This window comes from Myxocyprinus asiaticus, chromosome 32 (assembly GCF_019703515.2).
Source record: "Myxocyprinus asiaticus isolate MX2 ecotype Aquarium Trade chromosome 32, UBuf_Myxa_2, whole genome shotgun sequence".
In the NCBI taxonomy this organism is placed as follows: Eukaryota; Metazoa; Chordata; class Actinopteri; order Cypriniformes; family Catostomidae; genus Myxocyprinus; species Myxocyprinus asiaticus.
In genome coordinates, this window is record NC_059375.1 from 25633975 (window position 1) to 25649751 (window position 15777).

At 38.6% G+C, this 15777-nt stretch overlaps 1 protein-coding gene across 4 annotated transcripts in view; it reads left to right on the forward strand.

Annotated features, from left to right (window-relative positions):
• LOC127423419 (metastasis-associated protein MTA3-like) overlaps window positions 1-15777 on the forward strand; it is a 48869-nt gene that overhangs the window by 25504 nt on the left and 7588 nt on the right. For 2 of the 4 annotated variants that reach the window (XM_051667696.1, XM_051667699.1), the window contains 9 exons: window positions 1603-1677; window positions 2102-2160; window positions 2264-2385; window positions 2868-3025; window positions 5587-5809; window positions 10701-10793; window positions 10904-11086; window positions 13585-13616; window positions 14828-14952. In XM_051667696.1, coding sequence (XP_051523656.1) covers window positions 1603-1677; window positions 2102-2160; window positions 2264-2385; window positions 2868-3025; window positions 5587-5809; window positions 10701-10793; window positions 10904-11086; window positions 13585-13616; window positions 14828-14952 — 1070 coding nt within the window. The remainder of the gene's footprint in view (window positions 1-1602; window positions 1678-2101; window positions 2161-2263; window positions 2386-2867; window positions 3026-5586; window positions 5810-10700; window positions 10794-10903; window positions 11087-13584; window positions 13617-14827; window positions 14953-15777) is intronic. The other 2 variants (XM_051667697.1, XM_051667700.1) reach the window with 1 other exon arrangement.

Below are 15777 nucleotides of genomic sequence, written 5' to 3' on the forward strand. Positions count from 1 at the left end.
CCACAAACACAGCACAATGCAGTCTTTGCTTAAGACGAGGCTGGAGCCCAATGCAGATGAATGAGAAACAAGCGAGTAAAAGATCACAATATCTCAACGTTTTTAATCACAATACACTAAAGCCTAAGTTTACTTCAGTTGTCTGCTTTGTTGATCGCTCTGCGCATAGTATGCATGAAGAAATTTAGCACAGTCTGTGAGGACTGTCATCTTACGGCCCAGATATTCAGTCCTCGTCTGTGCGCATTATCGGCGAATGCGTTCGTATTCATTCGTGTTAAAAATAAAAGTATACTTTGAAAGGCAACGCTGTCGACCAAACACGGTCTGATCTGGAATGCAGAAAAAATATGTATACCTGGGCCTTAAATATAAAGGGAAAAATAAAATTTACTCGTGCTGTACATCCCAAGATACCTGCATTAAAAAATATATAAACTATTATACGCATCCAACACGTGTTGTATTCAGTAGTGATCACCTCTGGATGCATTAAGGTGTGAAATGTCTTAAACACAACTGGAAATTCACTGTTATTCCTCCATCGAAATGTTAATTCAAGCCAGCGGGCCCGTAACCAAGTTTGGGGTAGGGTACAGAATTTTGAGAGGGAAACAGCCAAAAACCACCTCTTCATCTCTGCATTAGCTGATTTGATGCCAGGATTTTTTTACATGACTCTTAAAGGTGGCGGAGTTAAAACTAACTAAAAACTTGGCTTAACTGCTGTGCGGTTTTGCATATGTCAGCAGAGAAGAGTCAGTCATATCATCAGAATAGCAAGTTATGACATTTTGATCAAAGATTTAGAGTTAAAAAAAAAACCAAAAATGCATGGATGAATTGTTCACAATATGACCAGAAACATGCATTAATAAAATAAATAGTCAATTTTGATTTCAATGCCGACTTAAGTATCCATATCAACTAACTGCTGATACTATTGCTCCAAAATACTTTATTAATTAACTAAAATAATTTATTAGTTAGTTGATTTAATAAAGAATTTTGGAGCTATAATATCAGTGTGAGGATAGTTACCATTTTTTTCATAGCATATTTGATGATTCCCATTCTTATTCCTTACGGAGTTCAAAAGCCAAAAGAAAGGCAGAGAAAACCACAACAAAAAGCACAAGTGTTAAAGATACATAGCCAGCACCTAAGGATGTTAATCTAAGTGTTCTTCATAATTCCAGCTGTCTGTATAGAACACCGCTGTTCGTATTTATACTCTGCTCAACCTCACATTGACGTGGGCCAAAAGTGGGGGCTCGAGCAGCTTTATATTAAGATTACTTAAATTCTTTTAGCCTGTTTCATCCACGCTTTCTCGCATTTGGCAGTTGCTCATGAATAATCATGTGAGCCTGCATGTGATTCCAGATATGCCATGCTCAGAATAAATGCTCCATAAATTCAGGCAATTTAAAGCATTTTTTCTCTATCTCTGCTCATTAGCATTCTTGAGGATTTGTGTTAGTGGAAGCTTTTAAGGAGAGCTTTTAGGACAAAAATAAAAGAAAAAAAAACAGTAAGTTGAGCTGTTTCTTCAGTACTAAACTTCCTCATGGTCTTTCTTTGTCCTCTGTTTTATTTCAGCTTCAATGGAAGTCCCTGACCAGCATCATTGAGTATTATTACATGTGGAAAACCACAGACAGATATGTTCAACAGGTGAGCAGCTTTTACAAGTTATATGATTGTAAAAAAATGTGATCTGCTGTACCTTACACTAAAAGACATTTTAATTACAGTGGGGTTCGAAAGTCTTTGAAAGTCCACTCTTAAAGTTTCAAAGAGTGTCATGTGCGGTTCAGTGGAAGCGAGAATATCTGACCTTTTGTTCAACAGAGTTAACATAGTCACTGTCCCAAATTTGCTTATTTGATTAGTGCCCTAGAAATAGTGCAGAAACTTAAATATTGGTATGTTCATTTAAAAAAATCCTTAAACCTTGTGTATTTTCCATATCTGAATGAGATTTTAAAACCCAGAATTTCAATGTGGACACTTGAACTCCGCTGTAGAAATTTGTCTTTTTGTTTGCTGTAACTGTCCTTGATCTCGCTTAGTACTGAGTGCTTGTCAATTTGTACAGAAAAGACTGAAGGCAGCTGAAGCAGAGAGCAAATTGAAACAAGTCTACATCCCCACATAGTGAGTATGAACATTTTGGCTTTTCAAAGGCCTCTACAATATTCATAAACTTTCTTCTGTAATAGATTATAGTGTGGAATATAATTTGCATCTCCTCCTGCAGCAACAAACCCAACCCTAACCAGATCTCCATTAGTAATGGCAAAATGGCAACTGTGAATGGTGCAGCAGGCACAGGCAGTTTCCACACAGCCGGAGGTGGCCGCGCATGCGAGAGCTGTTTTGGTGAGTAAGGACCCTCTTCGCCTAATTACAGTCAACACAGCCATCCAATCTATTCACTGCTTCTCCCTGAGAGCATGTCACACTTTCTGTAATCAATGGAGTCTGTATGCTACATTTTCACCCTTTTATCTTCCAATCAGATCAATAAAAGCAACCGTATTGCAATCTGTGTGATCAGCAATGATTAGTCTGGATCAATATTGCTTTTTGGTAATGAACACATGTTGGGAGCATGAAGGGATCTCTCTCAACATCTAATCCTTTCATTGTGTTGTAGAACATCATGTTACACCTCTCTTCCGTTGGCACTTCAGTTTCAGTGAAGGCTGAGTGCTCCATCAGTGGACTTTGAGTTGTAGTGAGAATTCCCATTAATTGAGTGGAAAGAGGATTTCCTCTTTTCCTTTGCCAGAATAGGAGCCATCATGCATAATCAGGCCCTGTAGTGTGTATGTCATTATTTCTGTCCTCTTTGTTCACAGCTGTACAATCTCCTCAATGGTATTCTTGGGGTCCTCCTAACATGCAATGTCGTCTGTGTGTATCCTGCTGGATGTACTGGAAAAAATATGGTGGCCTGAAGATGCCAAGCAGAGCCGATGGTGCAGAAGAAAAAACACCTCCAAGTCCTGCACCCAACGTAAGTACTAAATGTGCTTAGAGAGTGCAAATATACAATGAGGTATACAATATGTGATTTGTTTGGGTCGGGAACCAATTCTTATTCCATTATTTATTATATATATATATATATATATATATATATATATATATATATATATATATACTTAAACCAAATGTTTTTGTCATTGTACTAAAATACTGACTGTGATTCTGGCACTGCTATATAATAAAATTACTGTGACATCACACAGCAGGCAATTATGCTTCGGGGTTCTTTTGAACAGCAGCTTTCAGTGGTGGATATGATCAGCACTGTTGTTTTTAATAATCTTTTAAGCATTATATAATGCAATAATATTTGTTAATATTTATATGGTTTATATTTAGGTTCTCTCTAAAGTATTGGCAAATACAGTTTTAACTTTATTTAATAGGCCTGTGTGATTTAGTCATACATGCAACATGATAAATACACATCCTCACGCGTTTAGCACACTTCTAAAGCCTGAGAAATGTGGCATAAAAATAAAAGTGCGAGTGATGCTGCGATCCGAAGCTGCAGTGAGAGGAGAGGGGAGACGGTCAGACTTCCATGCAGCACATGCTGAACTCAGCGGACAACATGTTGAAAATGCACTATAAACCTATTTATCAACAGTCTTTTACAATAAAGGCTTTTATGACTCAACATAAATGACTGTACTGAAATACTCATTGACTTAAACTCATCATAATGCAAGTTAATCACACAGTAACAGGCACACAATACATCTCTCATGTGAACTAGATTTCATAACTGTTTATAATAGTTCAATTACCCATTTTCCATAAACATTAGTTCACAAATGGTGGCTGCAGTCATTGAGATTCTCAAAGCTATTTGTGTGCCATAGGTTTTTGAGCAATCACAGGCTGCAGCACCTCTCACAGTTTGCCACAGTTCCTATACGCCTCAAAAGTACCTAGGAGCTAAAGTAGGAGCTAGAAATGTCCCCTAAAACGGGTGTGAAAGCGACGAAAAGTCGCTTAGTCACGATTAGTCCCAGTACCCACTAGTACCTACTCTCGAAATAAACATCAGATTATTAATATCTGTCATCCCAGGAAAAATTTCATGTAGTAATCCAGAAATAACTTTATTTTCTGTGTAGTCATACAGTACAAACAGTACAGATGCAATGAAAACTCAAAGCATCCCCCAATGAAGCCACACACAAACACGTGAAATGGATGATCCTCTTTGGATACCATGTTTGTTATATGTTATTTCTGTTAAGGAAATGTAATCCTCTGAGTAGCAGGCTAGCAGCTAAAAGTTTGTTTACAAATGGTTGCGGACTCCTTGTGTTTCTATAAGCTATACGGCTACGATGAACTATAGTTCCTCATGTGAGAAAAGCGGCCCTTTCCCACTGGCGATACTAAAGCCCGTTTTAAGTACTTTTGCCTGGACCTAGTACTTTTCGTCGCTTTCGCACCCATTTTAGGGGACATTTCTAGCTCCTGCTTTTGCTCCTGGGTACTTTTGGGGCATATAGGGACTGTGGCAGACAGTGGGAGGTGCTGCACCCTGTGATTGCTCAAATACCTATGACACACAAATAATTTTGAGATTCCGCAGCCACCATTTGTAAACTAACTTTTAGCCGCTAACCTGCTACTCAGAGGTCTGCGCTAGTTTTACAATTACCTTATAACGTAAAACAAACAATCCGAAGAGGATCACTCATTTCACATGTGTATAGTCACACAGACACACAGAAAATAAAGTGATTTCTGGATTACTACATCTAATTTTTCCTGGGATGACAAATATAGATGTTTATTGAGAGTGGGTAATTGAACTCTATTGTACACTAAACCGTAATGAAATCTAGTTTACATGAGGGAAGTATTGTGTGCCTGTTACTGTGTGATTAACTTGAATCAAGACGTCTAAGTAATTGAGTATTTCAGTACAGTATTTAATGTTGAGTCATAAAAGCCTTATTGCAAAAAATTGTATTGATAAATAGGTTTATAGTGTCTTGTGAGCTTGCAATCTATCATTTTAATTTACTAAGAGAATCGTTAATGAAACCATTAAATAACCTGAATCATTAAAGGTACAGTTCACCCCAAATAAAAACTTTTAGCATCATCTACTCTACCTCATGTTGTTCCAAACCTGTATGAGTTACAGATGGAAAAAAGATGCAATAAAAGTTAGGGTGAGGCTATCAGTTTCTAAACTACAGTAAGTGAACTATCCCTTTAAATTTAATCAGAACCAGAATTGTTGAATTTCTTATGATTTCTATTCATAATGATTAACAAAAGTATTCTCATCATTGCCATAAAGTTATTTTAAATCCTTTGCATTAGCCTTGATCTGTTCAACAAGAGTTTGTTATTTATAGTGCAGAGGTGAAGCAGACATCTAGAGGATTGTCTCATCTCTGAACTCAATTTAATTTTGCAATCAACATGCCGCTCTAACAGAATCATGTTGTCTCTCTGACTTTCGCTTGCTCATTTTGATGTCTCCATTCATGTTCCCTTTTTCATTCCCTCATTTCCTCATCTTTTTCACCACAGGAGCCACGTTCTCGCGGCCATGGCCCCCGTCAGTCTTCCCACATGGTTCCGATGAGGAACAGCGGCAGCCCCAAATCCTCCATGAAGACCAAGCAGGCATTCCTGCTACAGGCCACACGCCTCACCAAGCTGGCGCGTCACATGTGCCGTGATCTCATCAGGCTGCGCCGGGCCGCGCGCCGCCCCTTTGTGCCCATAAACTGTGGCGCCATAAAGGCGGAGTGTAAGAGCTCTTTAAATTCCTAACTTCAGCCTCGTGTACAAACACACACAAACTCACCCCCACTCACACAGCACCACTCACACTGTCCCGCCTGCTCTGCTCCCCAACCACACCACTCCACATCTCGCGTCATTCCTCCCCTCCATCTTCCTGTCTTGTACTGTTTTTATTATTATTATAATTATAATTATTGTTATTAAATTTATTATTTCGGTTTTGTATTCTCCCCATCCCGTTTCAAATAAAGACTGCCTGTCCTCCATAATTTGAGTTTCAGTCATCTTTTCAGTTCAAGTTCACTTTTTGTTCTATACTTGTTGTCTTGGGTTACGTGTTTTATGATGTTTAAATTTAACGAGCACATTTTTAGCAGGTCTCCCAGTTTGTCAAAGAGATTTTTGTATGCACTCATAACATGTAAGATAACCAAATAGATTATCCTATTACTCTTGCCCAATTGCATTGCCATAATTTATAATTATACTTGAAATGCATATCGTAGTATGAGCTTTATATTTATCAAAAGCTTCATTGACAGACTTAACATTGAGACCTAAAGAAAGCTGTATTTTTCACACTGTGATGTACTATACTGACTAGGGGTACTGGTTTAAAACGTCTAGATATTTTTTAGGTTCCTTTTGCGAAAGGAACTCAAGAAAAGACAACCTTTTTTGGTTTTGCATCCTTTCACCTCAAATGTCATGCCCTGCACTATTGTGTTTTTAAAGCTTCTTTTGGCACTACTATTGAAGGAGATGGGATATATTAATGTCGTTGGCATTTTTCAAAGGATTTAAACTATATAAATGTGGTCTCAGGTTTGGATTGGCATGGTATGGGACTTATTTTAGTGTCAAAATCAATTCGATATGTATAGTATATATGATGTATATAAATAGATTTGTGAATAAGTGTCGTTTTCAAGAAGCCTCTCTGGCCTTTTAAATAAAGACTGAATGGCACTAGGTTGCATTGTAGGGGCTTTGTCAGGATAGCTGATTCAGGAAAAAGGATGTCTTTGATTTTTGCACAGAACAAACGCTTAAGTTTTGACATTGGAGCTTTTTGTAATTGTGCTGAATTACCACACAATTTTACCCACAACTGCATGATAAAATGTAAACCCATAGTATAATTAGTACTGGAAAATTTTGTTTAGTCTTTTTTACGTTTGGATTTTGGCCATTTTATTTAATCCATTATAACAAAGTGCAAAATAAGATTTCATTTATTGACAAATCAAATTAACAATCAGGATGATTTGTTACATCAACTGAAAAAAGTACGAGTTTGTAGTGGTGTGTGCCAAGATGTATATCCCTAGATTAAAGCTATTTAAGAGCTATCTCTATCAAAATAATGGGGAAACGTAATTCTAAGTGTGAAATGGCAATTATTGCATGTGCATTGATGCCTCAGCTCAAATTTCTGCTGTTTCTACTGAACTACCTCTGAATACAGACAGTCAGGAATATAGTTTCACCATTTTTTTTATTGGACCTTTTGAGAACAGAATGAAACTCCATACAGACTTGTGTACTTTAGAACCAAAGAAAATGTCTTGAACTAAAGCGGTAGGTGGAGCTAATTGAATTACTATTATGTTTCTAACGAATCGGTCAAGTAGTTAACGTTGTCAGGATGGTCAGAAGCTTGTGTCTATGTAATGAGATCATGAAGGAAGGTTTAATTTCTAAGAAGTCTCATCAATTTCAGTGCAAGGGTGATGGACTGTCAGTTTTTTTATTGGCGGGTTGATGATCTAATTAACTAGAGGTACAGCAAGTGGAAGGAAATAATTAAAATAATTGAGTCATACAGTTTTAACAAGGGTAGGTAGACACCCCTATTCCTCTCTGTTCTCCTGATGTTTAAAAATGAATTTTGCAAAGTTTTCGAAATTACACACTAGTCTAATGGTCTATTAAAAATGCTGAGAAAGTTGGTCAATGGTAGCAACTGATTAGAACAATGGACCTTGGGAAGTGTTATATTGGCACAGTATGCTAGAATGCAGAAGTTTAATTGAAGAGGAGGAAAGGATGGCTCTGGTCTAGGAGCTTAAAAGGGAAGAATGCGCATTGCAGTTTAGATCCATGTTTGGGAGTGACAAAAGTGCATCCACTAAGCAGTGGTGTCAGTGCCTAATTCGGTCCACGCCTTTTGAATGTGGACAGTAGTGTGTAGATTCACATAATAATCTCTTTTATGATGCAATAATTTCAGATTTGTAGGGTTCTGAAATTGTTCCTAAAATAAATCTGACATAGAGTGCATGTGATTTGAATGAAATGAAGTGAATCGGTGAAATGGTGAGTTTGAGTGAAAGGGAAAGATCTCTTTCAAATTATTTTTATGGCATTCATTTTTCTAATACATCACAAAATTAAAACCCTAAAATATGCAACATGCTTTTAAATAGCCCATAGATGAGATTACAGATCTATGCAGCCAGGCTTTGCTCTGATTTTATGGAAGTCTTAACAGGTATTTGTAAATGGGTCAGTTTTACAGGGAGAGCTCATGTCAACAGGGAAGTGAACTCTTCGAGAGCATCTGCTCTGCATCTGGCCAATCTTAATCCAAAAATGAAAACTCTGTCATCGTTTATGCACCCTCATGTTGTGCCAAACCCATATTAATTTTCTTTTTTGGGTAAACTATCCCTTTTCTGCATTGCCCCTCTCCCATCATTGAAACCTCCATTCTGTGCCTCCATTCTATCTCTGTCACCATCCCAGACACTTGTTTGTTTGTACCCCCGACCATAAGTTGTTCTGACATCTTTCTGTCCGGAAGCACGATGAACCTGGGGGGCATGCTCTTTGTGTTATCTCTCTCTTTTATTTTTCTTTGTGTGAATGTCTTGTGGGCAACCAAAACACAAATAAAACCATGGCTGAAACCACTCTATGAGTCCTTGTAGTTTCATGTGTCTTGTGTACCTGTCCATCATTCTGTTGCACGCACACTGATAGGCTGAGCAGAGTGGCAATCATGTGAAATCCATCTCCTCCAACAGCATGAGCTCCATTGGCTCCTGCCGTACCTTCATTAACTTGTGTTTACATTTTTCGGTCAATGTACATATATTCATGTGTTGCAACTCATAAGACCTGCTGTGGATGCAACATTGCATTTATTTTTTTCTTTCCAACCTCATTCAACATGCAAGCTTACAAAGTTTTAATCAACATTTTGCCTGCCCATCAGAGACCGTGTGCATGAAAATCATTGAATAAAGCATCAAACAATTAAAATCACATTCCTTTTTTTATATTAAGTCACATTTTGTCCGCCTGATTTTTGCCCTAACATTGAAGGTGAAGTGTGTAATTTCTGCAGCACTAGCGCCATCAATCGGAATTGCAAAAAAAATAATTCTGAATCTCCCTGCCTGCTATAGATAAAGCAAAGTGATGGTCCTGCCCCCGACTCACGCCATTGGCTGAGTAACGTTGTTGGGGCGGGTCGTTTAAAACAAACAATTTTCATAGCACCACAAAAAGACTGCTTACAGTTTTCGTGAAAAATAACATCTGAATGGCTTATAGTTGTTTCTGCATATTATGCTTGGATATGAGAAAGTAATATAACTCAGAAAAGTTACATCCTTCAGCTTTGACACTGTTTTCAAACAAACCTCCTCACATCCCTGCCCCCTCCCCAGCCAATGATTAAACAAACAGACAGTCCCGCCCCCAACTGATGCCATTGGTTGAGTAAATGTAGTTGTGTCGGGCTGAATGGTCGCTCCAAATTTTTAGTGCCAAAGAGATACAGCGTTTACAGTTTTCAGAAAAAATTACCTACAAATGTCTTAATTAGTTGTCTCTGCATATTAAGCTGGGATAGGAGAAAGTTTTTTAACACTGAAAAAGTTCTTTAAAGCTGAAATGTGTAATTTCTGCTCCACTAGTGTCACCAAATGGAATGACAAAAACTTTTTGAACAGATGCTAGAAAATGTTATCCTGTTCCATTGGTTGTACAAACCAGTAGCCCTGTCCTCTGTTGCTGTGTCGGGCTGTTCAAGTCACTCAAACAGTGTTTACACTTTCAGATAAAATCAACCTAGGAATGGCTTACTTATATTTGACTCTGCATATTAAGCTGGGATATGAGAGAATGTTATCATCGAAAAAAAATGCACACATCAGCTTGAAGGTAATACAAATGACAATAGAAATCATGAAAGTTTGTTCTTTCAAACACACCTGCAACTGTATGAAAATTTGAAGATGAAGAAATAATACTTAATTGTGCTAAAACATTTGTTCTAAACCTCAGCTTATAATTACTCTATGAGACAAAATACACATGCAGTTGGTGACACACAAAAATCCAACAGAGAACCACTGTTTCAGCTCTTTGCCCAAGGCACAGATCTCCACTGAGCTTTCATTCAATTTAAAGAATGGATTTTTATGTCTGTAGATAATGCATCACCCAGTTCACTGATGTTTCTTCCCCACATTAGAGGTATTGTTGAAGAGGTAATAAATTAAAGTACATCTCCAAGACCATAAAGAGAATGGCTGGAAACAAATTTCAGCTCCTTTGGAGTTTTAATTAATTTAAAAATGCACTAAAGAAATGGGTTCATTGTGTTCTGGAGTTCAGGGGGGAAGAAATATGTTCTCTTAGGCCTAAAGAACCAATAGTGCAGCAAATGGGATTTGACTCACCTTGCTGCTCCTGTGAAAATCGTTGTTCGCTCAGAAAGATTAGTCAACACAGGGTGGTGTTTCACAGCAATAACCATCAAAGTGACCTATTTAGCATGCCTCAAGTTGTGTGTGTGCTTGAGAATGTCTCTCTCATGCTTTTTTTCCGCATTGACCTGGCTGTCTCCATTTGTTTGTTCTATACTGCTGGTTTGTAAATAGATATGATCCGGGTGTCAGAGGGCATGACAGGGCGACCTATGAAGCCCAAATCCTCCCCGAGGAGCACCCTGACCAGCATCCTGCAGTACCTTGGTGAGCTGCATAATATTAGAGCTGTCTGAAGCTCTCCATGCATACGGTCATACCTCTGACTGTAACTCTGAGATGCCACTGTGACTTTTTTTTATATTCTGTTGTTTCAGAGTCTCGCCCAGCACCTCATGTTCAGCGGCCACACCGCACTCCTGGCCTACAGGTGCAGCCCCCGCGACGCCTGCTTTCCTCTCTACCCAGTCATGGTCCACTGGGCATGTTGGGAAAACGGAACTATCATCACCACAGCAGGGCTGAGTCCATAGAGAGAAGGGTTGTTGCACCAGGACAAGGTGGCTCACACTTACTAACACACAGTGACCCTGAAAAGTCTTTGGATACTGAAACCACACTAAAAAATGTGCAGTATGGCATTATATAACAAAATGGCAAAAAAAAAAAGAAAAAAGCCATTTATTTTAAAGACAGTACAAACACACTTTTCAAGCAAATATTTCACAAAAAGAATGTTTCAAAAGATAAAACAATAGCTATATTGTTCAAAATTAAGACAAAAGGAATTTGGACACTTCATGGTTGTCCAACTTTGTGGAACAGGTCCATTATTAAAGAGAGTGTTCACCCAAAAATGAAAATTCTCTCATCATTTACTCACCCTCATGCCATCCCATATGTGTATGACTTTCATTCTTCTGCTGAACACAAACAAAGATTTTTAGAAGAATATCTCAGCTCTGTTGGTCCATACAATGCAAGTGAATTGTGACCAGACATTTCAAGCTCCAAAAATCACATAAAGGTAACATAAAAGTAATCCACATGACTCCAGTGGTTAAATCTATATCTTCAGAAGAAATGTGATAAGTGTGGGTGAGAAACAGATCAACAATTAAGTAGTTTTTTTTTTCTTTACCATATATCTCCACTTTCACTTTCTTCTGCTGAACACAAACAAAGATTTTTAGAAGAATATCTCAGCTATTTAGATCTTTACAATTCAAGTGAATGGTGACCAGATCTAAAAGGAGATACATTCAGCATAACTTAATCCATAAGACTCCAGTGGATTAATTAAAGTATTAAGGAAGTATAATAGAGCTTGAAATCATGATTGTGCCTAGAGAATGCAATGACAAGATGTACAGTGAAAAGGGAGTAATATTTTGGTCTGTCCTCACCCAAAACAAACTGGATTGCTTCAGAAGACATTGATTAAACCACTGGAGTCTTATTGATTACTTTTATGCTTACTTTATCTCCTTTTTGGAGCTTTTGGAGTTCTAGCCACCATTCACTTGCTTTTTATGGACCTTCAGAGCTGAGATATTCTTCTAAAAATCTTTGTTTGTGTTCAGCAGAAGAAAGAAAGTCATACACATCTTAGATGGCATGAGGGTGAGTAAATGACACACTCACCGGCCACTTTATAAGGTACACCTGTACATCTACGTGTTCATGCGATTATCTAATCTGCCAATCATGTGGAAGCAGTGTGATGTATAAAATCATGCATATATGGGTCAGGAGCTTCAGTTAATGTTCACATGAACTATCAGAATGGGGAAAATGTGATCTCAGTGATTTAGACTATGGCATGATTGTTGGTGCCAGAAGGGCTGGTTTGAGTATTTCTGTAACTGCTGATCTCCTGGGATTTTCACATGCAACAGTCTCTAGAGTGTAAAGAGAATGGTGCAAAAAACAAAAAACACCCAGCGAGTGGCAGTTCTGTGGGCGAAAACGTCTTGTTGATGAGAGAGGTCTACGGAGAATGGCCAGACTTGTTCAAGCTGACAGAAAGGCAACGGTAACTCAGAAAACCATCTGTACAACTGTAGTGAGCAGAATAGCATCTCAAAATGCACAACATGTCGAACCTTGAGGCTGATGGGCTACAAAAGCAGAAGACCATGTTGGGTTCCACTTCTGTCAGCCAAGAATAGAAAACTGAGGCTGCAGTGGGCCTACCATTTGTGTATCTCAGCAGAAATCCAGATTTCTCAGATCAGGCGATGTTTTTCCAGTCATCTACTGTCTAGTTTTGGTGAGTCTGTGCCAACTGCAACCTCAGTTTCCTGTTCTAAGCTGACAGTAGTGGTACTCGGAGGTGTCTTCTGCTGCTGTAACCTATCCGCCTCAATGTTCGACGTGTGTATGTTCAGAAATGCTTTTCTGCATACAACTGTTGTAACATGTGGTTATTTGGGTTACTGTAACCTTCCTGTCAGCTTTGACCAGTCTGGCCATTCTCCTCTGACCTCTGTCATTAACAAGCCGTTTTCACCCACGGAACTGCCGCTCACTGGATATTTTTTGTTTTTCGCACCATTCTCTTTACACTGTAGAGAATGTTGCACTTGAAAATCCCAGGAGATCAGCAGTTACAGAAATACTCAAACCAGCCCATCTGGCACCAACAATCTGATGGTTCATATGAACATTAACTGAAGCACTGCTGCCACATGATTGTCTGATTACATAATCGCATGAATAAGTAGGTGTACAGGTGTACCTAATAAAATTGCTGGTGAGTGTAATTTCTGGGTGAACTAACCCTTTAATGTGATGATGATCAACACCTGTGATTACTCTTGAGGGGACCTGAATCCACAAAAAATGACCCTGTGACCAGTTGGTTAAAAGTAATTGGAAATATTCTTGGTTTGATTTAATTGTATAATGCAGTGAAATTATTAATTTATTTAAAATGTGACTTAGGTGTCACAAAGTTTCCAAATACTTACTGGGCCACTGTATACACTGAAAATGTTTATAAGAGATAATATCACTGTAGTATGCTCATTTCTCACAATGTCTCTTTTTGTCATAGATACCCCAGCTCATATTGTGGGACCCATTCTGGTAGGCATTAATGACTTTTGATTCAATGGTGTCAGTGCAGTTATGGGTTAGACTCATGACACATCTCTAAATATTACATTTGGTGTGCTTTCACTTCCCTGGAAAACAACAAATCACAGGGTTTATGTTGCTTAAATTGGAAGAGGGAGAAAGAAATTCCATCTTATACAATTTTCAAATGCAGATAATGTTCATGCTGTGAATTGGTTCTGGTGACAGTTACTGTCTCAACTCTCAGAGGTTTCCCACAGATTATTGCGGCTGGGTAAAATGGAAATGAGAAGTGAGAGACCGGCAAACAAAGAAACACAAAGACAGTCCCTGTTCATATATGGGACGAGTACGCTCAAAATAACATTTAAACCCATTTTTAAGATTTTTGCATTTCAATTTAATTTTTATTTATTTATTTTTATCCCCTTTTCTCCCAATTTGGAATGCCCAATTCACACTACTTAGCAGATCCTCGTGGTGGCGCGGTTACTCACCTCTACCCGGGTGGCAGAGGACAAGTCTCAGTTGCCTTTGCTTCTGAGACCGTCAATCTGTGCATCTTATCACGTGGCTCGTTGTGCATGACACCGCGGAGACTCCCAGCATGTGGAGGCTCATGCTACTCTCTGCGATCCACGCACAACTTACCACGCGCCCCATTGAGAGCGAGAACCAATAATTGCGACCACGAGGAGGTTACCCCATGTGACTCTACCCTCCCTAGCAATCGGGCCAATTTGGTTGCTTAGGAGACCTGGCTGGAGTCACTCAGCACACCCTGGATTCGAACTTGCGACTCCAGTGGTGGTAGTCAGCGTTGATACTCGCTGAGCAACCCAGGCCCCGCATTTCAATTTCATAACAAAATTCCATTCAATTGAATTGTATAATGCTTAACAAAAGTATTTATTTATTTATTGATTGATTCTGATTGTATTATTCTACAATGTGCTTTTGCTGAAATAACATTATTTGAATGGTCACATTTAGGAAAAGTGCATGCCTACTTTGTGATCAAACAAATGCTTAAAGCGTCAATAACATCTGTCTACTAGGTTTTGATAATGTCAAAGGAACATATTAAAATAAATTACTATTATTATTTTTTACACTTACATCAATGTGGCCTCTGTGGTGCGAAATATAACAGTAAAGTCACTCTCAAAAGAGCATATGGGTTAAATAATTTATGATGCCCCTATCCTATCTTCTTTCAGCAGCACAATGGAAGTAGTACCGGTGGCTCCAACCTTCGTGCCAGTGGCCTGATGCTACGTAAGAGACGGCCCAACTGGATTGATGCACCTGATGACAGTTTCTTCCTAGTTTCCCGAGAGACAAGGTGTGCAAAGCAAACTCTGTCCATTATGGCTCTATTTCTCATGGCATCTTAATCCTCAAACCCAAACTTGTCATTGTGTGCCTTGTTCTATGAAAATCCCTTTTTGTGCACTAATGCATGGAAGCCCAAAGGGGAATTTAATGGAGAACAGCAGGGCAGAAACACCCCAGTGTCAAACATCAGCCTTTACCTTGTTCTTCCATGATTGGCACCTGCAGAGATTATCCCCAGAGATGGCATGACACATCTGATTAAGTTTCCATCCGTTTGATTCAAACTTCACCTAAGAGTGACTGATCTTAGTGACAGGATTGGCACATGTGTAACTACTGCATTGGTCATACCCAGTGACAGTGACGAGTAAGATTGGTCTAAGCTGGAGTTGTCAGAGTAGAAAATGGGTCAGTCAATCACAGATGCCAGGTACACTTTTAGTAACAAAGATCCATTATTTAGCAATACATAATGCGTATGATCCCATTCATCTGTGGCATGGACAAAACACTGAATAGAAAATCAAAGATTTGAGTAAGACTGAGGTTAGTTTTAAAGTCAACATGAAATTAAAACGGACAATGTTTATGCATGTTTTTGGCCATATTGTGCACGATTCTTCAGCGCACACTATTCCATTTTTTTTTTTTTTTTTATGTTTGTACTCTTTTGGTAAACATGCTTTTGACTTTCCTTTTTCGGCTAACAACCAATCCCAATTATTTATTCAACCTCTCCCTTTCACCCACCTGGCTCCATTCTGGTATGAAACACCCACTTTTCAAGATCTAATCAATTCCCAATGGATAAAATGAGATCCCGACCTACAAT